Source organism: Lampetra planeri, chromosome 57 (assembly GCF_965212315.1).
Source record: "Lampetra planeri chromosome 57, kcLamPlan1.2.h2, whole genome shotgun sequence".
Taxonomy (NCBI): Eukaryota; Metazoa; Chordata; class Hyperoartia; order Petromyzontiformes; family Petromyzontidae; genus Lampetra; species Lampetra planeri.
The window spans coordinates 1,716,610-1,740,106 of NC_136163.1; the positions used below are offsets into that span (position 1 = coordinate 1,716,610).

A 23,497-nucleotide genomic window follows, 5' to 3' on the forward strand; every position below is an offset into this window, starting at 1 on the left:
GAGTAGCTCAGTGGGCGTTAGTCGCCAAGTAGCTAAGTGGGTGTTTGTCACCCGAGTACTAAGTGGATGTTGGTCATCCGAGTAGCTCAGTGGGCGTTAGTCGCCAAGTAGCTAAGTGGGTGTTTGTCACCCGAGATACAAAGTAGGTGTTAGTCACCTGTAACCAAGTTTGATAAAATAAAGAGTGTGTTACCCGTGAAGTCGTCTCCCGCCGAGTTACTACATTACAACTGGCGTCAGAAGTGAACCTGTCTTCAAGAAGTATGGACACAAGGAAGACTACCCGTACCCACGAGCGAGGTCGGGACGACGACGGCGTACCGGGGACACCAACCTCGGGAGGAGAGGACGAGGAGTGGCCGCCGATGCAGCACCTCGGGGTGATGGCCGACGCTCTGCTTGCCTCCGACACCAGCCTCCAAGACGCACACTCCCGGTTGGCGGAGTTGCTGCTCGCCGCCGCTGCAATCTTGGCCGAGATCTCCGTTCCAGCGGGCGAGAAAACGGCTGCGGGGTTGGAGGAAGGAGCGAGGCTGGCGGGATCCCGCCAAAAGGCGCTTCGCGCCAAAAGTCTGGAAGTTCCCGCCATTTTTGAGGGGCCGCCATTGATTGGCGGGAAACACGGACGCCACGTGGCCGGACACCTCCGCGCGGCGCAGCCCACGTCATCAGCGCGCGCCGGAGCTCTCCATTTTGCGCCTGACAACCGAGCCGACATTTTAGACAACTACAGCGGAGCGCGGGAAAATCTCTCCGACGTCGACGACGATCGGGTCCTCCAGCAAAGATTGCCCGCGCTGTCGGCGTTCAAGGCGGATGGGGGCGACGGGGAGCCTTCCAACGAAGGTTCCTCGCTCATCAGGAGATGTCGGGGTGGTCCGACACCACTGCCCTGCGTGCGTTGCCAGCGATGCTTGACGACGACGCGCTTGCAGCCTTCACATCTGCTGCAAGGTCGTCCCGCTCTACGCTCCAGGCCGCACTACACCTGATGGCGAAGGTGTTCGGGCCGCCCTCCACGTGTCGCCACCAGTTCTACGATCGGCGGAAAGTGGCTGGAGAAACGACGCTAGCCTACCGCACGGCACTACTCGCCTTGGCGGACGCAGCTTTTCCCCGCATGGATAAGGAGGGGAAGGACGCCATGGTGACGGAGCAGCTGCTGGTGTTGGCCCACGAGTTGGGGGTCCCCATCAACGTGGCAGACGAGATGGATATCTGCTCCCTGGCGATCGCCACGAGCATTCACGCGTACGAGGTCCTCAAACGCAAGCCGGGGGTCGTCTGCAAATGGCCGGGGAACGCGGCACTGGCCGCCACGATCGCCGAACCTCAGCCAGCTGCGGTGCAGGAGCAGGCCTTCGCTGCATCGCGTCCGGGGGAGTGGAGAACGGGAGGTCGTTCGCCCACACGTTCGCCCCGCAAGCTGGAGCAACCGAAACCTACGACGTCCGTCGTCTGCTACAACTGCGGCCTTCGGGGTCACGTCGCAGCCGGGTGCCGGGCCCCGCGTCAGCGCGCCGCAGGACCACGTCGGGACGACGACCAGGGCCACAAGTCATCCCAACAAAACCCGGCAAGTCGCGGCACCTCACACGTTCGGTCCACAAACACGGCACATTCGGGTCGCCGCTTCGCGGTGGGGGGTTCGCGGCTGGGTGCCGGGGGTTCAATTTGGCGAGGGGGGTCCGTACGCGGCCCGCAAGCAGTCGAGTGGTCCGAATTGGCCCACAGGATCGTGGCTGCGTCAGCCGGGTCGTCCGTGGTAACGGGGTTCATTGACGGGGTTTAGGTCCGGGTGCTTGTTGACACGGGTGCGTCGGCCACCATCATCTCGGACCTTATTTATAACATTCTTCCCGTTCAAAGTAGACCCCTTCTGCCAGTAGACGTGCCATTTAATGCGGCGAATGGGGGATCCCTGGGGATCATCGGCCAGATTCGGGCGACTATTTGCATTGGTGACATCAAGTTGGCGGGCCCTATTTTTGTATCATCATCGCTGGCCGTTCCCTGTTTGCTAGGTACGGACTTTTTGTCCAAAATGCCCATCAAAATTCTCATAGATCAGGCCTGCATTGAGCTTCCGTCAGGTCGGCGGCTTGCGTTCTTGACGAGCCCTACCAAAATACGCACGGTTTGTGCGACGGTGCAGGCGCTGGCAACTCAGACTGTAAGGGTGCCCCCGGGATCGAAAATGTTGGTACCCCCGTCGGTTGAGGAAGCCACTCGAGGTGGGCGCGGGGGCACAGGGGGGGCCGTTGGGGCCGTCTAACAGGGCCAGAAGGGGCCTCGACTTAGCGGTTGCTCAAACCATGGTGAGAGGGGACAGTGAGCCGTTCGTAAGGGTCCTGAATACGGGGTCGCGGCCGGCCGAAATTGCGCAGGGAACGGTGCTGGCTCACGCCGCGTCGCTACCCGTTGAGGAACGGCTCGTGGCTCAAGCAGATTTCACTGTCGAGTCGCATCCTCCAAGTGATGAGGGGACAGAGTGGTTGGACTCGTTGTGTGCCGGTTCTGCTAACTTGTCCAAAGTGCAATTGGGAGTCGACGCTCCCACGGGGAGGGATTCGCTGTTGTCATTGCCCCTCATTGAATGGGGCCGTCTCCAAATGTCCGACAGCTCCCTACTTACGCTACGTCGAAAAGTTGGCGCTCCCGAGGTAGGGGATGCGCGGGTCGGTTCCTGGGTGTGCAGACAGGGCCTTTTGATGAAGTGGGACAACATGTCCCGGGGTCACGTGCTCGTTGTGCCTGTTGCTATGCGGGGTAAGGTCGTTCTGGCAGCTCATGAACGGCTCATGCATCTGGGTTTTCAAAAAACGCTCGCCCTAATCCAGCGAGACTATTATTGGCCGGGGATGGGTAACGACGTGGCGAACATTCTTAAGGGATGCGTAGGGTGCGCCGAAAGAAAACCGCCACCATTGGCAGCTAATCCACTGCTGCAATCCATTCAAGTTTCGCGCACAAACGAATTGGTTGCGTTGGACATCTTGGGGCCCTTTCCTGCTACACCGAGGGGAAATAGGTTCCTGCTGGTTGGCGTAGAATACTTCACCCGATGGCCCATGGCATGGCCACTCGCCAACCAGTCGGCTGCAGCGGTGGCGGACGCCTTCGTCCAGGGTTATGTTTTGGACAAGGGCGCCCCCGAACGCTTGCTGACGGATCAAGGAAATAATTTTTCGAGCGGTTTGTTGCGCGAGGTGTGCGACCTGTTGGGTACAATGAAAGTGCGTACTTCCCCCTACCACCCGCAGACTGACGGGATGGTTGAGCGTCTGAACAGGACGATTACGTCTATGTTGTGCCAACAGGTCTGCGACGATCAGGTTGATTGGGACTTACAGGTGCCGGGGGTACTCGCGGCCTATCGAATGGCCCCTCATGCGGCGACGGGGTTTTCCCCATTTTTTCTTATGTATGGGCGGGAGGCCGATCCGGCCATGGACGTCCAACTGGGGATTTCCCAGCCACGTGCAAAATCTAAATTGGCAGACCACATCAAATTTAATATCGCAAAATTGACTGAAGCACGGGAGGCGGCGAGGTTGAATTCGCGGTCGCGGCAAATTGCGAACGAGAGACTGCATGAGCGGAGGGTGCATACGCATGATTGGAAACCAGGCGATAAGGCCTGGCTGCATTGTCCACATGCACCGTTGGCTACGTCCCCCAAGTTGTTGAGACCTTGGAGGGGACCGGTGGAAATTGTGCGGGTTGCACGACCCCAGAGTATACAGATAAAATGGGGGAAACGCCGTTGGTATGTGCACCCCTCCCGACTGAAGCCCTATGCGGCACCGTGTGACCCCGTTCTGTGCCGTAACGACCGGGCGTGTGATGTGACCGTCGACTCGGGGAGGGAGGTGTCGCAGGCTGCTCCTCACGTGTTTCCACCTGACCCACCCCCAGGTGCCTCGGGCTTGACGGCTGCTGACCGTCGAGAGCCTGAACCCCGGGGCACGCACGGGTCCTCGATGCCTGGCCGATGTCTTCCTGAACCGCCGGCACCACCGGACGTTCAACCGCGTCTGGTGCCGTACGACGGACCGGCAAGGCGGACTCGGGCTAGGGCTCAACAATTTTCATGAAGACGTTTTTTTCTCTACACCGAGCTCGCCCGGTGTTCCCCTCTGCCGGGGTAATGTCCCGTTGTAGGGACGCTCGGGAAAAGAAGGGGACACTGCACGAGTCGAAAGAAAAAAAAAAATTTCCATTTATTTTCCTTTTTGCATACACATTGCTATTGTCACTCGCCGGTTTGTATATATTGTTCTATTGTCGCGGTGGCATTGGTTGAGGGTTGCGGATGGTAGTGTTCGCGTCGTGTTGTGTTGTTAAGTTATTTGTTGTTCTTGTTGTTGTGTTGTGTTACGGGGCACACAGGGGGGTTTGTATATTTTTATAGCAGCCGGGGCGGCTGCGAGCTATGTGGTAGGGGGTGATGTAGTGGTGGTATTGACGTGCGCCGACTGTGACAGTGATGGATCACGGGGCGGCGCGGGGTGCGGGGTTGGGCACGCGTTGTGGGCGTGGTGTGGACGCGCGCGCCGGGAGTGACAGATGACGGGGCGGCGCGGAGTGAGTGGTGAGGCACGATGAGATGTGGGAAAAGAGGATCGTAGCCAGCGCCCGGCGATTGGTCGAATAAGTGGGTGCTCGCAGCGACGTCCGCAGGTGGGGTATAAAGGGGGACGCGCGAGAGCACTCGGGGAGAGTTACCCAGTTGAAGACCCGAAGACGGAGCTGAAGACTTAGCAGCCGAGTAGCTAAGTGGATGTTGGTCATCCGAGTAGCTCAGTGGCGTTAGTCGCCGAGTAGCTAAGTGGATGTTGGTCATCCGAGTAGCTCAGTGGCGTTAGTCGCCGAGTAGCTAAGTGGATGTTGGTCATCCGAGTAGCTCAGTGGCGTTAGTCGCCGAGTAGCTAAGTGGATGTTGGTCATCCGAGTAGCTCAGTGGGCGTTAGTCGCCAAGTAGCTAAGTGGGTGGTTGTCACCCGAGTACTAAGTGGATGTTGGTCATCCGAGTAGCCCAGTGGCGTTAGTCGCCGAGTAGCTAATCGGATGTTGGTCATCCGAGTAGCTCAGTGGGCGTTAGTCGCCAAGTAGCTAAGTGGGTGTTTGTCACCCGAGTACTAAGTGGATGTTGGTCATCCGAGTAGCTCAGTGGGCGTTAGTCGCCAAGTAGCTAAGTGGGTGTTTGTCACCCGAGATACAAAGTAGGTGTTAGTCACCTGTAACCAAGTTTGATAAAATAAAGAGTGTGTTACCCGTGAAGTCGTCTCCCGCCGAGTTACTACATTACATCTGCACTAAATGCAACACTACAGCTCCGACACATCTACCCACATACTCACATATCCACACACCCGCACACCCACACACCCACCCACATAGCCACCCACACACCCACCCACATAGCCACCCACACACACACACATCGACACACCCAGCCACCCGCACACACACCTAGCCAACCACACACCTACCGACATAGCCACCCACACACACACCCACCCACACACCACCCACCAAAAATTCCCAGCCATCCACCCACCCACACACTTGTGGGGGCTAACACCCCCCTCCTCCTCTCCCCCCTCCTCCTCCGCCCCTTCTCGCTGGGCTGCCGCCGATCGAGTGATCGGCCTCCGCGCGTTCTCTCTGTCGGACATGGCTAGTGGCTGGCTCCCGACCGCCTGGAGTGACACCACATACTCCCCCAGTTACACCACCACTAATGCGGAGGTGGCTGCGTGCTCGCGCGTGCCTGTGTGGGCGCACCCCCCCCTCACCACGGCTCACGCTAAAAATAGCCGTATAAATATGTATGCGACCCTCCCTACCCCCCGTTGGGTCGGCTTTAATCCGCTGTGCAAACACGCACGCGGGCACGCGGCCAAAACGACGGCCAGGCTAACTGAAATTTAACTGTAATTTAACGATAATATTTGCGCGTTCCACCGCTGAGTGCTATCGTCGCTACGTGAACACACTGAGTAAAACGTGCTATGTAAACACGCACGCAAACGTCAGCGATCGTTCATGATTGAATACACGCGCGTTTCACATGTACGCACGTACTCACACCACACCTACGCTCTCCCCATACACACAGAAATCACGCGGCGTCGGTGTTCTGTGCTAAAGTTTATTAATGGCGCGCCTGAAGAAAAACCCTGCGTGGCCCAATACAAAATTCTCAGCGAGCAGCGCCCAGTCTATTCCTATTCAATCCCTGGGTGGACCCTCACTCTGCTTCTCACCTCGCGGTCGTACGCACAGTGTCGCACGGACGCGGTGGGAGTCGGAGTGGCGAGGGTCCGAGAGGTCTCTGCCTGGGGTCGAGTTGTAGCAGCACTCGCCCGCGTCATTCGGACACTGTGAGCGGCTGGGAGTCCGACCATGTGGCTCAATGGCTGCCAGAGCACTGACTAACGTTTTCCCCTCTCCTCCCTTTGTCTCCTCCGAATTCAAAAATCCAGGGTCATGTGGTGTTCCCCTGCCGGCCAACCGGGTGCCTATCTTTCAATTTTAAACCGATGAAGAAAAGCGTTTTGAATTAGCTCAATTAAAAAAGAGGGATGACATTGTCATCCTCTCAGCCGACAAAGGCAATGCCACTGTCATCATGGACAAAATAGAATACAACAACAAAATTCAAGAACTACTCAACGATGGCAGCTATACAAAAATAAAAAGAGACCCCACCAACAGCCTCGTCTCCAAAACCAACAACATCATTTCTGCTTCAACCGCATTAATTGATCAGACCAAACAGTTCTCGTTGAAACCTTCTGCAGCCAGGCCACCAAGATTGTACGGCTTACCAAAGATACATAAAGAAGATACACCTCTTCGTCCCATTGTCTCTACTATCAACTCCCCCACTTACAAACTGGCTCGTTTTTTGTCCGAAATCCTACGGCCTTTCACTGGAAAAACCACCTCTGCAGTACTAAACTCTACTGACCTGGTATCGACAATCAAGGGGATTGCCCTGTCCCCAGACGACCTGCTTGTCAGTTTTGATGTGGTTTCCTTGTTCACCAAGGTGCCTGTGCCTGACACCATCGCAATCATTGAAGACTTGGTTCATCAAGGACTAAATGCTGGGGTACCCCCCCTGGTGAGACACTGCTTAACCAATACATACTTCACCTGGAATGGAACCTTCTACAAGCAAATTGAGGGCACCCCAATGGGCTCCCCCCTATCTCCGGTTGTAGCCAACATCTTCATGGAGAAATTTGAGACGGACGCCATCCAGACTGCCACTCTACGCCCGACCTTATGGAAGAGATACGTAGACGACACTTTTGTCATCTGGCCACATGGCCGGCCTGCTCTAGACCAATTTCTCGACCACATCAATTCCATACACCCAGCCATCAGATTCACCATGGAAGTCGAAAATGATGGCAAGCTACCCTTTTTGGATGTCCTAATCAAAAGGAGACCTGATGGTTCAATGAGCCACTCTGTCTACAGGAAAGCCACCCACACTGATGCTTATCTAAAACCGGATTCCCACCACCATCCATCCCAGAAGAATTCCCTCATCAAGACTCTATATCATAGAGCCCAATGCATCTCCGACCATGAACACATTTCCAGTGAACTCAAACACGTACGCCAAGCTCTTAAAGCTAATGGTTACTCCGACTACACAATCCGCAAAGCCATCACTCCAACCATCAAGAAAGATCCTGTTGAGGAGCCTTTCAAGACCATCACCTTACCCTACATTGCTGGGGTCACAAAAAAGATCTCCAAAATCCTGATTAAACACAAGATCCAGGTCCGATTCAACACAGTACATAAAATCCGTGATCTGGTACCGTCTGTAAAAGATGTGATTCCAGACATACAGTACCCTGGCGTCTACAAACTAAGTTGCCTCTGTGGTAGCAGTTACATTGGGGAAACCAAACGACACGTCTCAGACCGTATTCGTGAACATAAAGCTGATCTAAAACACGGTAGGACAAACACCTCAGCCGTGGCAGACCACTGTTACAACTCAGTGGGCTCACATGACATTGACTTCTCCAAGACGGAGGTTCTCTGCAAGCCATCTGGCTATCATGAGAGATTCGTTCATGAGGCGATCCACATATACAAACACAGAGACAATTTTAACCGAGAAGATGGATTCAGGCTTAGCAATCATTGGAAGGACGTAATAAACCATTTCGATACACATTAGGGTGAGTTGAATAATACATAGTGTTATATTAAAATGTATAAAGTATAGGGTGTTTACAGCAATACAGTATATAATTTAATGTTGGGTTTATCTATGGCAGTATATAGTACTGTATATGCTAAGAGAATAAAGTTTATATGGAAGTATATTATATACTTCTTACGACGTAGAATTGTAATTTATTATTTGCTGTTAGTAACTCAGCTTATTGTAGAGTACAGTAAGTATCAGTTTATATTTTAGTTTTTTATGTAGTTTTCACTTTGGTTTTCTACGTGGTTGTTTGGCAAATGCAGCTACATATCACTAACATTCCTTTCCTTTATTAACGCTGTTCCTTGCGCCCCCCCGTGGTGCTGTTGATCCTGCATAATGCATGGGCATAATGGGACTTTGAAACCCCTCCGCCCACCTCCTATGCATTGCCCATTGGTATGCTAAATTCCTCTTCATATGCACATTCTTTTGTTGGGGCGCTCCTCCTCGCTACACCTATATAAGCTCCTAGCTTGATAATGTTCTCATTCTTCGCCTGAGGACGGCTGCTTGCGTTGTGGCCGAAACGTCGTGAGAATTGTTTTATTATGTTTTATTTTTATTATTTTATTACTTCCCTTCTACGTGACTTTACCGAAAGAACCAAGAAGATTTAAACCGATGCCCCGCCCCCTACCTGGCGCGGCGCCGCCGGAGCGCCTTCACCCATTGTTTGCGCACCCGTCCTCCCCCCAGTTTCATCGGGGTGGCCGTCCTGTAACCACGCAGGAATTTCCCTCCCACCTCGTATGTGCTGCTCGCTGAGCGTTTGCCCCCCAATGCCCTATTTCCCTGTGCTGGGTGTGTTTTGACTGCGGTTTGCTCGGTGAGCTCGTCGTGTCCATACAATGGTAAGCTAATTCACGGGGCCGCAATGCAATTTGGCCTGGGGGGGGGGGGGGGGGTCGGCCAATCTCCTGGCACTGGGAAACCGTGGGACGTCCCCACTAGGGGCCCCTCGGGTAAAAACCCATTGTACCAGGTGACCCCCCCCATGAAACCCTACGTGGGTGCATATGTGTGTGTTTAGTGGGGGTGTTTGTGCGTTCATGTGGGGGGGGGGGGGGGGGGTGCGAAGGGATAGCAGCACTGGCAGAGTTGCTCCATTGCTGTGGCACCACATAGCCCCCCAAGGTGCCCGTCCCCGTCCTGGGTTGACCGGAGCACCTCGCCTGGGCCGCCCCCACCAGGTAGCACCACGGAGCCCGCGGGACTCGCCTGGCCCTCGTTGCTGGTTTCGTGGGCGGTGGCTCCATTCTCTGAGGCTCCCACGGCGGTCTCCTTCTCCACTCCAAAGGCTCCTCCCACCCTCCGGCATCTGCGGGCTGGAGAACAAACTCAGGGGCAGGGCGTCCCCGCCGCCTCCTGGACGGGCCGTTGCATCCTAGGGGATGGGGTCCCGTGCGGCCCATATACGGTGCAAAGCCCTCGGGTATGGGGGGCGCGGGAATCTCGGGGTTTCGGGGTACCCGAACGGCGGGGGTCTCTCTCGCCGGGGCTGCCCTCCATGTTTTTAATCAGCGGACATTGACCACCATCTCTCAGCCCCTCTCTCCACCCTGGATCAGCACCGTCCAGGGGGAGATCTGACACACCATGGTCCAGGGTCCGCGCCAGTAGGTGGTCAGCTTCCCCACCTGTCCAGCCCCTATGTGCGGAGTGTGCAGCCATACCTTAGAGGCCACCGAGTAGAAGGGGGGCTCCACACGGGGCCGGTGTCCTGCTCTTGCCGCTGATGTGCGGCCTCCCCCTGTTGGTAGGCCCGGCCACGGGCCGCTTGCAGGATCCCCATCAGGTGCTCCACGGGCTGGCGCCCTTCCTCCGGTTGCGGCGGGGGAACGCCGAACAACAGATTTGCTGGTAGGCGAGACTCATGACCAAACATCATTAGGAACGGAGTTTGTCCCGTAGATGTGTGTACCGTGGTGATGTACAAATACGGCCGGAACTGCTTACACGCGAAAATCACGGCATACAGTTCCTGACGGGTCACGCAATAATTCAGTTCGGCCCCGCTCAGGCTCTGGCTGGCGTATGCGATGATCCGCTCCGTCCCATCCTGCACATGTGACAACACCGCGCCCAACCCACTACTGCAGGCGTCGGTGTCCAAAATAAAATCGGTGGAAAAGTCAGGGAAAGCCAGGGTGGGGGTATGGGTGAGGTGGTCCTTGAGGGTGGTGAAGGCCATCTGGCAGGCCTCCGTCCACTGATAGGGGTTCTTAGGAGAGTGAGTTGGGTGAGGGGGCGTGCAATCTCGCTGAATCCCTTCACAAATCGAAGATAATAAGTGGCTAGCCCCAAAAATGACCTGATTTCCGTCAGGTTCCTCAGCCGTTGCCATTCCACTATGGCGCGTACTTTTTCCGGGTCGGTGCGCACCCCTGCCTCGCTGACGCGGTGTCCGAGGTACCCAACCTCGCGCTGCGCAATATGACACTTTCGCGGCTTGAGCTTGAGATGGGCTGCTCGCAGTCGCTGGAACACCTCCTGTAACCTGGACCAGTGCTCAGACAAGGACCTACTGAACACTATCACGTCATCCAGGTAAATTAGGCACTGTTCCCATTGCAAGCCCCGCATCACCAACTCCATCAACAGCTGGAAGGTCGCAGGCGCGTTAGTGAGTCGGAACAGGAGTACTCGGAACTCGAACAGTCCCATCGGGGTGGTAAATGCGGTCTTTGGCCGATCCTCCTCCGCCATCTCCCCCTGCCAGTACCCGGATGCTAGATCGAGGGTGGACAAATACCGTGCCCCTGCGAGGCTGCCAAAGGTGTCATCGATGCCGGGAATGGGGAAGGTGTCGCCAAGGGTAACTGCGTTCAACTTTCGAAAATCAACACAAAACCGGGTCGACCCATCCTTTTTCGTCACCAGTACAACCGGGGCAGACCAGGGGCTCACTGATGGCTGGATTATGTCATCACGGAGCATATCCACGACTGCCTCTTTAATCTGGGCCTGTTCAGGTGCGCCCACTCGGTATGCGGGGAGTTCAATGAGTCGGGCGGCACCTGTGTCAATTTGGTGCTTAACGAGGTCTGTCCGGCGCACATCCGAATCGTGCTCAATGAACACGTCGGCGTACTCCCACAATAACCCACGCAGCTGATCGGCCTCCCCCTTGGGTAAATCTGCCCAGGGTACATGTAGCGCGTCAAACAGGGGGACGACCTCTGCCCTGGGAGTCGGACCGACTCGCCAGGCCATGTCCTGGTTGTCCTCGGGGCGGCAGGGGTCCTCAGCCCAGAGGGCAAACACCGAGTTGTTAGAGTGGTGTGCGTGCAGGGGGTGTATGGTGGCTACCGTGGTGCACCATCGTAGCATTGCTGGGGTACTGTGGGGGTTAAATATCCGCATAAACAGTCGGCCCCTGTCCGCGTTTACTAGCGTGGCTGACCCCACAACCCCATACCGTGCCGCAAACTCCGGGTGAGGAGTCAGCATTACCTCACCCGATGGTCGGTGTGCGGGGTCAGTGGAGGGTGTTGCCACCGGCACCAGCATCTCTGCGAGAGGCCCGATGGTGACGGCCAACACCAGGGTAGTGGCCACGGGTGTGAAGCGGGGGTGATTTGTTTCTTGTCCCAGGAACGGAATCTGCTCCCTGCTGCCTTCCATGGTGGCGCATCGCTGGCGGGGCTGTATGTTGAGCCCCAACTTTTCCAGGAGGTCGGTACCTGCAATACACTCACGGCACAACACGCTCGACACGTAAAATTCTTGGTCACACACCATGTGCCCGAGACGGACCTCCAGGGTGACCCTCCCCAGCAGTCCCATCCCAGCTCCGTTTGCAGTGTGCAGCGCGCGGTCCGGGGCCTGTAGGCCGCCCACGTCAACCTCGACCATGTTGAAGTGTACGGCGCTCATGAGCGAGGCTACTGCCCCCGTGTCTAACAGAATCCGGGTACATCGCCCGTTTACCTGCCCTTCCTCCAGTGACGTGGCCCCCATGATCTTCGCCACCAGCTCTCGCAGCCAGTCGCCCGCAGTCACCGCGTCGTTGGGTGTTGTTGTCGGCATCTGCGTGGAGGTCACTCGCTCACCATTATTATTATCGTCTATTTGTGTCGGGACCGCGTCGATTGCAACCCTAGTTGGTCCACTCTCTAAGGGGCGTTGGCGTTTAACCTTGGCGCGTGTCTAGCACGGGTGATCTGGGGATAGTCTCTCACGAGATGCAACCGACGGTCGCTCAGGTAACACACCCGGGGATGGGTGGTGGCTCCGTAGGAGGCCCCCTGCCCAGTCCCTCTTCACCCCACCCCGAAACGCATCTGCCCAAACTCTGCCTCTAGTTGGAATACCCGCCCGGCTAGTCCCCCTACCGTGGAGCGTAGTCCCCCCACCTCGGACTGGATGGTCTCCACTGTAAACTGCAGCTTGGTCATATGCCCGCGTACTTGGGTCACCTTGTCGTCTACTTGGGTCACCTGCCCGCGGGCTTGGGTTACCTCCCCACGTAAATGGGTCACATGGCCGGCTATTTCCCCTATGCCGGTCTGTAGCCCCGCCAACCAATCCTGGGGCTGTCTCGCAGGGTCCCGGAGGTTCCCTCGCCCCCCCCCCCCCCTTAATGAATGGAGCAAGCGAGTCACTGGAGTGAATGAATGGAGCGAGCGAGTCACTGGAGTGAATGAATGGAGCGAGCGAGTGACTGAAGTGAATGAATGGCACGAGCGAGTGAATTGAGTGAATGAATGGAGCGAGCGAGGGAGTCACTGGAGTGAATCATTGGAGCAAGCGAATGGAGTGAAAGAACAGAGCGAGTGAACGAGCGGCTGTAGTGAATGACTGCAGCAAGTGGCTGGAGTGAATGAATGGAGCGAGCGACTGGAGTGAGTAAATGAATGAATGGAGCCAGTGGTGGACCATCAATCGGTGAATCGACGAGAGTTGGGAGGTGGCTTCGCTCCCCAATTCCGGGCAGTGCCGGTCCAAGAGGATCATGGATGGCGCCGTTCTCCTCCCGGTTGGTATAGAAAGAGGAACTTTTACTGGTAGGAACCTCCTGGTTACACCAGCCCACAGGGGATTATTGTGTCCGTCGTGCAGGGAGGGGCTGGGTGGGGAGGGTGGGGCTGGGTGGGGGGTGGGAGGGGTGGGGCTGGGTGGGGAGGGGCTGGTCACCCCGTGGTGCCCTTATAAAACTCAACGTTTAACCTACTCACGCCGGCTTGTGCCCGCCCTCACAGTCGGGCATATTTGCGGAATACACCACGCCGCCGTTGACCCTGGCTATTGACCGAGCAACCCAACGTTCCTACCAGCTCTCTCCGCAGGAATGTGTTTTTTCATGCACCAAAGTGTAAGGGCCTCGCTACTGAGGGGCTCCATAGCTCCTTTTGTTTCAGAAGCGACCTTGGCTATCAACGAATGACATCTCCAACGAAACAGGGCTTGTTAACATCGTCGTCATCGCCGTGTCGAAATTCATAGCGGCAGCCAAATATTTGCTAAACACGTGACGTTGATTCTTAATGTTGGAGGGGAAAAACCTGGGAGGAACCCGGAGAAAAATCCACGCGACCACGGGGACAGAGAGAGAGAGACACGCAAACTCCAAATATACAGCAGCAGGCGTCAGGGTCGAGATCGAATGCACGACCTCCTGTATACCAGGTGAGGTAGTTAACATCTCCAAGCCACCGTGATGATGATGATGAGAGAGAGACACGCAGACTCCAAATATACAGCAGCAGGCGTAAGGGTCGGGATCGAATGCACGACCTCCTGTATACCAGGTGAGGTTGTTAACATCTCCTAGCCACCGTGATGATGATGAGCGAGAGACACGCAGACTCCAAATATACAGCAGCAGGCGTCAGGGTCGGGATCGAATCCACGACCTCCTGTATACCAGGTGAGGTAGTTAACATCTCCTAGCCACCGTGATGATGATGATGATGAGCGAGAGACACAGAGACTCCATATATACAGCAGCATGCGTCTGGGGTTGGGATCGAACCCCTTCGTGTGCCACAGTTTGCCGGCCTTCATCGGGTGCTGCTGCTTTAGGGGGACCGCTCAGAGGAACTAACGATGCTCTGGTTTGCTTTGTCATTGCAGAGCGATGTCCAACATGCCACGTGACGTCTTCCAGCACCACCAGGTATGTCCACTCCCAAACCCCCAGCCACTTCCCACAAGTTTTGCGATTAATCAATCACGTGGCCACGTACATGAGTGAGTGAGTGTGCGAGCGAGCGAGCGAGTGAGTGAGTTCGTGAGTGAGTGAGCGTGTTAGTGTGCGAGCGAGTGATTGAGTGTGCGAGTGAGTGAGCGTGTGAGTGCCTGAGCGAGTGAGTGAGCATGTGAGGGTTCGAGCAAGTAAGTGAGTGTGCGAGCGAGTGAGTGAGCGTGTGAGTGTCCGAGCGAGTGAGTGCGTGAGTGAGTGTGCGGGCGAGTGAGTGGGCACGTGAGTGAGTATGTGAGTGTTCGAGCGAGTGAGTGAGTGTGCTTTACCGAAATAACCAAAGAATATGAATTCCTGAAGTCACGAAAGCTTTAAGTGAAAATGTAATTAAAGGATATGCAGTTTTAAGGAAATGGATTGACACCCGGCTGTTTGATGATGAAGGTGAAGGAAGCTTGGGCAGGAGGCCTCAATCCAACAATCGATTGACCCTGGCTGGCTGATGATGATGGAGGTGAAGGAAGCTTGGGCAGGAGGCCTCAATCCAACAATCGATTGACCCTGTCTGGTTGATGATGACGACGGCGACGACTGTGTAATCCCACGACCGCCGCACTCAGCAGCTGACCCCAGTGCACCGTGTGTTTCTCACCTCGCAGCAGGAGAGGAGGCGAGGCGAGGCGACGGCGGTCGATGGTGAGCAGCCGAGCGCTGGGTGAGTCCACAGAGCAAAAGACAAAGATCCACCCGTGTAGCCTGCAACGGACTCTTGGGGCAAGTGCTGTTAGCGAGAACCTATGAAGGGCGGAACGGCACACGAGGGGGTGGATGGGCCAGCACCACGCCCGGCCGCCTTTGTCTCCCCAGTGGCGATGTTTTTACACACCGCACCAGGTACTCATTTCCGGCTAAGTCGACCCAGGGGGGGCCCAGTACCGGTTCAAATAATCGTCACCGGGGTTGGCCGTGAGCGGGAATCGAACTCGGGTTGCCAGGTTCGTAGCGCAGCGTGCTAACCACTACACTACCGCTCCCCACACACAGACACACACGCGCACATACACAACAACAACAACCGCCATTCACCACGAAGTGACAGTGACGTCACCACGACGCTTGTTCCAGGCCATGTGCACCTTGAGGCCACGTGAAGTGTCGAAAGCCCGCTGGCAGGAGGTCACGGGGCAGACCAAGGTGCCACAGGTCGACTGACTGAGATGACCGAGATGACTGGCTGATGCACCACCTGTGCCCCCTACTGTGCCAACTTGCTGTGCTTTAGCCACCCGGCGCTCCGCTCGTTGTTGTGAGCGTCGCTCCTCCGCCCTCTATTGTTGTTGGAGGGCGACTGCCTCCAACTGCCCAATAGCGTCCTTCACGAGCCTCCTCCACTTAGGCTGATATTGACACCGCTGGTACCAGTCATCGGCAAGTCCACTCAGCTCCACGTCCTCCTGCACCACATAACTCCATCTCTTCTCTAGCCCGTTCCGCGCCCGTTTAGCCCCTTTTATCCGGCCGAACAAAAGCTGTTTAGGCATGCGGTGGCTGGGTATGTGGGCTACGTGACCCAGCCAACGCAGCCTTGCCTGCCGGAGGAGCTCACCGATGGGACTTTGCCTAGATTTATTCAAGGATTTGTAAGCTCCTCACACAATCCAGCCTGGATAAACCCAGAATGGATCGTAGGCAGGCCAGCCTAAATGTTTCTAACTGGCGAAGATGCACCATGTTTCGCAAGCATAGACAAGGGGGGGGGGGGGGGAATGACCGTGGCCGAGAAGACCTGAAGCATCTTGCGGAGCGACAGACCAGGTAGTTTCCACACAGCGTTATGCAACCGATGAAAAGATATTGCCGCTCGACTGATTCGGAGTGAGACCTCTGCTGTTAAACCGGAGCCGGTCATGAGCACACAGCCCAGGTAGGTGAAACTGTCCACTTTTTTCACAACTGCTCCATCACCGTTTGGGAGTTGTAGGGGTCGAGTATCCAATGGGACAAAATACCCAGGCAGGTGCTTAGTTTTGGTGCGGCTCATGGTAAGGCCCCGCCTCTTAGTGGCACGCTCCAGTTTCAGCAGCAGCGTCTCCAACTCCTCCTCTGAATGAGCAGCTAATACCAAATCATCGGCATACATAACGTAGTTGACCAATAGGGAGCCATCCCTTGACCGCACCCGGGCATCGATCATCCTCCCATTATATCTGTACCAAATGGAAAATCCCCCGGTACAGCTATTGAAGGCTTCACGAACTACGTAGTCAAAATAGATGTTAAATAATGTGGGAGCCAGAGGACATCCCTGTCGCACCCCAAGGTGTACAGGGAAAGGCTCTGATTCCCGGCATGAAGAACAACCCAGAGCCCAGGCCGTCTGATGGTATCATAGGCCAGGTCAATAAAGCAGAGATGTAGGTCTTGTTGGAATTCCCGATACCTCTGCTGTGGCAGACGGACAGAAAATATGGCATCTGTGCAGGACCGGCTTTTCCTGAAACCGCATTGGGGCTCCGCAAGCCTCTCCTCAGCGTGCCTAGCAAGGCGATGTTGAATAATCCTTGCCAGGACCTTTTCCGGCACACTGAGGAGTGAGATGCTTCTGTAGCTGTTACAGTCTGTGCGGTCCCCCTTCTTAAAGAGGGGGACCACCAGGGCATCCTTCTAGTCCTGCGGAACCCGTCCAGTTGTTCAGACTGTTGTTATGACGTCATGTAGGGCAGTCTGTGCACAAACGCAACCCTCCCTCAGCATTTCGCTTGGGAGATCATCTCTGCCCGGTGCCTTTTCTGGTTCCAGACTCTGGATCGCCTTCAGTACTTCCTCAACACATGCACACACACACGCACACATACACGCGCGCGCCAGCGACGTTTTACGGGAGCACTTTTAAAATTCCGAATTTAATTACTGGTGTCTCCCACACGCCCATCATAAACCCCCTGTTTGTGTGTGAGAGAGAGAGAAGGAGAGACACCCAGACCCTGGGTTCAACTCCCATGATTTCAGCTGTGCTGGTTCAGAGTCTCCGACATGGCCATTATGAATCGTGTATGAGAGAGAGATACCCAGACCCAGGGCTCAAACCCTTAAGATCTCAGCTATGCTAGCTTCATGTCTCCGACATGGCCATTTATGAATTTCCCTGAGTGGGAGAGACACACCTAGACCCTGGGACAAGACCCAGGACCCAATTCGCCAACCCAACTGAAGGAGCATTCCAAGCAGGTTAAATCTTCACCACCACCTCCACCGCAGCCCCCAAATCAGTCCACCCAGCAGTGTTCACGGATTCCATCACCACCAGTTCTTTTGCAATCGACAGGTCGCGTAGCCGCGGTGGGGTTAAACACGTGGGTAACTCCCACCATTTCCCCAATCCACGGTGGCTTAACTCCCTTGCCTGGTATGCAGGAGGTCGTGGATTCGATCCCGACCCTGGCGTCTGCTATATTTGGAGTTTGAGTGTCTCTCATCATCATCACGGTGGCTACGAGATGTGAACTACCTCACCTGCTATACAGAAGGTCGTGGGTTCCATCCCGACCCTGACGCCTGCTGCTGTATATTTGGAGTTTGTGTGTCTCTCTCTCATCACCATCACGGTGGCTAGTAGATGTTAACTACCTCGCCTGGTATACAGGATGTTTGTGGGTTCGATTCCAACCCTGCCACCTGCTGTATATTTGGAGTTTGCGTGTCTCTCTCATCATCTTCATCATCACGGTCGCTAGGAGATGTTAACTACCTCACATGGTATACAGGATGGCCGTGGGTTCAATTTCGACCCTCGCACCTGCTGTATATTTGGAGTTTGCGTGTCTCTCTCTCTCTCAGTGGTCGCGTGGATTTTTATCCGGGTCCTCCGTTTTTTTTTCTCCCAATTTAGAATTGACATCATGCATTCAGAATATTTGGCTGCTGCTATACATTTTCGTACTATGATGATTGATACTTCTACTTCGTTGAAGCTATAATTTACGATAGCCAGGTCGCTTATGAAAAGTAACCATAACAGTGGGGGCCTTACCTGGTAAAAGAAAAAGTTTATTAGGTACCAAAACCCCCCCCCCCCCTCATATTGTAATGACAGGGTGCAACCTGCTGGCCGGAAGGGGAATCACGGGTACGGGCACTGTTAAGTACCAACCAATCAGAGAAGGCGGTGGATCTGGGGCAAAGGTAACAGGTGGGGTTAGCCGAGATACTCCGGGAACCTGCTCGAAGGTTCCACGAGAGGGCGTGGCCAGAGGCAGGGCCTAGCCACGCCTGGGGGGATATAAGGGGGAGTGAACCCGGGGCTCAGGGCTCGTGTGTGGGGTCCTGGTTGCATCGCTGCTCGCCGACATCTCTCTCTGTCGTGTGGCCACATGGAAGATCTCCTGCGTGGTTTCCATCGTCGTCATCATGCTACCAGCGAGCGGTGTAGCCCATGTGAGACTAGGCTCTAAGGAAAGCTGTTTCGGGTGTGGACCAATCAACTTCAAGGACAGTGCACATTATCAGAGTTATGTTTTTTGTTTGCATTATGACTGTAGATATTGTGGTCTATGTAAACATGACTCCTTGCAAAAAAGGTGTCAGTTTTGTTGCCAGATAGAAGGGTAAAAAACCAATTATCACATTGCCATCAGTGAGCTCCTCAGGCAGGCAAGGCTGCGTGGGCTGGGTCATGTAGCCCGCATGCTCAGCCACCGCATCCCAACAGCCCAAGCAGATTCTGTTTGGCCACATAGAGGGGCTTTAACGGGCACGACATGGGCTAGAGAAGAGATGGACTGATGCGGTATGGGAGGATGTGGAACTGAGTGGACTTGCCGACGACTGGTACCAGCGGTGTCAGGATCGGCCTTTGTGGAGGAGGCTCGTGAAGGATGCTGGGACTGGGCAGTTCAAGTCAGTGGCCCTCCAGCAACAACGGAGGGCGAAGGAGCGACGCTCACAACAACGAGCGGAGCGCCGAGCAGCTAAAATGCAGCAAGTTGGCACAATAGGCGGTACAGCTGGTGTGCATCTACCGCTCATCTCGGTCAATCAACCCATGGCACCTGCTGGGTCTGTCCCGAGACCTCCTCCGGTCAACGAGACTTCGACACTTCATGTCGCCTCAAAGTGCACCTGGCCTGGTACAGGCGCCGTGGTGACGTCACTCGCACTTAGTGGAAAATGACGGGTATTGGTGGGTGGGTGGTGGGAGGGTTGGTGGTTGGTCGGTTGGTAAGCGGGTGGGTTGTTTGGTTTGTTTTTTATGGGTTGGTTGGTGGGTGGGTGGTGGGTGAGTGGTGGGTGAGTGGTGGGTGGTGGGTGGTAGATGGGTGGGTGGGTGGTAGTTGGGTGGTAGATGCGTGGTGGGTGGTGGGTGGTTGGTGGGTGGGTGGGTAGGTTGTTGGGTGGGTAGGTTGTTGGGTGGGTAGGTTGTTGGGTGGGTAGGTTGTTGGGTGGGTGGTAGGTGGTGGGGTGGTAGGTGGTGGGGTGGTAGGTGGGTGGTGGGTGGGTGGTGGGTGATGGGTGGGTGGATTGGTAAGTGGGTGGTGGGTGGTGAGTGGGTTGGTAGGTGGGTCGATTGGTAGGTGGGTGGTGGGTGGGTTGTGGGTGATGGTTGCGTCAGTGGCTTTACGTTATTTTATAACCCCCCTCCACACCCCACCTGTAGATGTTATCTTTTTCATTGTCCCACGTAAAGGTCCAACTGAGCTGATATGTCGCACTTTTATAGATACTCTTTGGAGAGCTGTGTAGCTTTTCTCTTAGCCGCGACCTGGCTTTCACAAATGATGACTCAACAACGTGGCTTATCAACATCATCATGATGTGCACATTTATAGCAGCCAAATACTCTAAACGCGTGATGTTCATTCTGAATGTGGAAGTGGAAAAAAGAAAACGAAGGACCCGGAGAACAAATCCACGCGATCACGGTGAAAGAGAAAGAGAGACACGCCAACTCCAAATATACAGCAGCAGGCATCAGGGTTGGGATCGAGCCCACGGCATCCTGTGCACCAGGCGAGGTAGTTAACATCTCCTAGCCACCGTGATGATGATTAGAGATTCCCCCCCTCTCCCTCGAGGCAAGGTTCGGGGGTGCTGCGGTGACTATGAGATATTAACTACAGCATTATAGCAATGGTCAGCCACGGCGGAGGTATTAGTTCTAACCGTGTTTCAGATCTGCCTTGTGCTCGCGAACATGGTCCGAGACATGACGTTTCGTTTCCCCAATGTAACAATCGCCACAGGTGCAAGTTGGCGCAGTAGGGGGCACAAGTAGTGCATCAACCAGTCATCCCAGTCACTCGACCCGTGGCACCTGGGTCTGCCCCGTGACCTTCTGTCAGTGGGCGTTCGACACTTCCCGTGGCCTCAACGTGCACATAGCCTGGCACAAGCGTTGTGGTGACATCACCGCCACTTAGTGGCGAATTGCAGTTGTTGCCGTTGCGGGTGTGTGTGTGGTTGCGCGCATCTGTGTGAGCCTATGGGTCTCTATGTGGGTTTCTGTGTGGGTCACTCTGTGGGCTCTGTCTGGGTCTATGAGTCTCTATGTGGGTCTCTCTATGGGGGATCTTTGTCTTTCATTTATTGGCGATAGTCGGCAGGCGGGTGGAGTGAGCCCAGTGATTGATGCCAGATCTGTAACCAATCTCTGGTTGTGGCTTTGCTCTCCAACACACCGGTGTGCTATACTACTGTAGTGTGTGTAAGTACTGAGGCGCACGCACTATATTTGTGGAGGCAACGCGTTAAATAAACAATTCACTGATCACTGGGTTCTATTGTTATGTGTGGCTATATTGTCCTAGACTGTTCACTATGTGTGTGTGAGTTAGCTATCACCGGGTCGGTAGCACACTTGCTCCGGACCCACGTTTCCCCGACTAAACCTACATGACGACGAGGAGCGGTAGCGACGAGCAGAGTCCTTTGTCAAGGCGCCCCTTCCCCCCTCCAACCCAGCTTAAATATACGCTGCTAAGCCTGGTGGTGCCCATTCAGACGCTGTCTTTCCGACAGACTTGTTCTTTACCTGAGGACGGCTGCTTGCGTTGTGGCCGAAACGTCGTGAGAATTATTTTACTATATTTTATTTTTATTATTTTATTATTTCCCTTCTAAGTGACTTCACCGAAAGAACCAAGAAGAGCAGAGTCCTCTTCAGTGGATCCCCAAACGAGCCCCCAGTCCCCTCGGCGCTCCCCCGTTTTATCACCTTGCCGCCGCCTCTCGCCGCCCTCGGCCACGCCCTCTCCTGTATCCCGACTGGAGCTCCCCGCTCCCGGTCACGTGACCGCCAGTCCTCCAATGGTGGCTCCCGGCGCTCAGCGTGGCTGGCGCAACAGCGTAGAAACCACTTTGTGTGTCTCTGCAATAGTAAGGAATTTCCATGTTTTGTTTACGTGACAAACCCTTACTAATTGTGTTGGGTGGTGGCGGGTTAAACGACACTTTTATAAACAGGGTGCTTCAAAAATGTCTTAACACTTATATTGGACTATCGTTTTTAATGTAAAAAAGCAGATAATACACTGTAACATAATAACAAATGTGTGTAAATAGCGTTAAAAAGTCAACGAGTCTACCACTTGTTCGCCATCGTTGTCAACGCATGCCTGGAATCTTCTCCAGGTGGTCTCCAGAGCCCCGGAGGCACGTTTCTTGCGGTATTGTTAACATTATTTTGAAGCACCCTGTTTTTACACGACCTAACCCAACAAACCTGTATTATGGTCGCGAAAGCCTATCACGTGTTAAACCCATCTCCGTCGTTTCCTCTTTTCCCAGACCGAAGGCGAAAGTCAAACTGAGCCCTCAGTGCCAGAAAACCTTGATGAGCATCGCCAATGACCCTCCGCCACAGACGTGAGAACACATCGGTTCAACATCCGGACGGAATGGGGTGGGGGGGTTTGGATGGTGGTTGTCGATGGATGCTTTAGGCCAACTTCAGCGTGCTGGGCCCTCCGTGACCCCGGTGTCGGTGCAGTGGAACGTTAAGTGCTTTGCCACACTCCCCAGGTGAGCGACTGGGGAGTGATCCACTGGAATTGCTCACCGGGTGATCGACGGGGGGAGCGCCATTCGGATCGTTCACTGGGTGAGCGACTGGGGTAGTGTCGCGGACGCGGGCTGCGGGGGTGGTGGTGACCCTGCTTTGTCTCTTGCCTTAGGTTCAACGAGCAGTCGGTGGTGGAGAAGATTATGAAGGTTCGCGATTGTCCCTGGCTCGAGAACCGCACCGAGATCGAAGCCTTCTGGTAAGGCGTTTCACTCTTGGCACGTACGATGACGGCGGCAGCGGCAGGGTGGGTGGGCGTTTTGGTGTGGCCTGTCCTCACGGCGCCCGGCCACCTTTGTATCCCCCGCAAAGATACTCGCGGTTCTGCTGATCGCAATGTTGGTGGCCGTGGGCGTGGGGGGGGGGAAAGTCGAACCCTGGGGGGGGGGGGAGGGGGTCGCCGGGTTCACAACGCGGGGTCGCTAACCGCTCCCCCGTGAGACACAAGACACACAAAGATACATAGTAAAACAAACTAATTTTTTTTTATCAAATTGTAAATAAAAAAAAAAAAACTGTTCACAAATTTTGTAAAAAGAAGTGAAAAACTGTTTACATTAATTTATTTTAAATGTTTATAAAATAGTAAAAAAAATTGTAAAGAAATACTGTTTAAAAACTTTTTTGTTACGTAAAATAACAGATGAAAACTATGAAAAAGAAAAAAAGAACGTAAAAATATACGTACAAAAAATTGTTAACAAAAACTGTAAAAAAATTGTAAAAGGAAATTGCGAAGAAAAAAAGAACTGTTAAACATTTTATTAAAAAGTACAGTTAAAAAAAATTGTTAAAAAGTTTCAACAAAAATCCCCTTGACCTCCCGTGGAGCAGTGTCACGGCACTCGCCCGTGGCACTCCCTGGCGTGGAGTCGCCCTCTCGTGGCCGCGAGCTGCAGGTCGCGGAGCCTCCACGAGGGGGCCCACAAACAAAGCACGCACCACGAGACGCAGCTCACAGCGATACCACCACAGGCATATATCTCCAGGACTGGCTGTAGTGACTGTGTCTCTCTCCTTGTCTCTCCATCTCTCCGGCTGTCTCCAT

The 23,497-nt window shown here is 54.7% G+C and overlaps 1 protein-coding gene across 4 annotated transcripts in view; it reads left to right on the forward strand.

Annotated features, from left to right (window-relative positions):
• Window positions 1-23,497, forward strand: part of LOC144735859 (alpha-2,8-sialyltransferase 8E-like) — a 51,265-nt gene that overhangs the window by 15,637 nt on the left and 12,131 nt on the right. The window contains exons 3-7 of one of the 4 annotated variants that reach the window (XM_078618402.1): window positions 11,846-11,926; window positions 14,327-14,369; window positions 15,053-15,108; window positions 22,176-22,253; window positions 22,562-22,648. In XM_078618402.1, the coding sequence (XP_078474528.1) occupies window positions 11,846-11,926; window positions 14,327-14,369; window positions 15,053-15,108; window positions 22,176-22,253; window positions 22,562-22,648 (345 nt within the window). The remainder of the gene's footprint in view (window positions 1-11,845; window positions 11,927-14,326; window positions 14,370-15,052; window positions 15,109-22,175; window positions 22,254-22,561; window positions 22,649-23,497) is intronic. The other 3 variants (XM_078618404.1, XM_078618405.1, XM_078618406.1) reach the window with 3 other exon arrangements.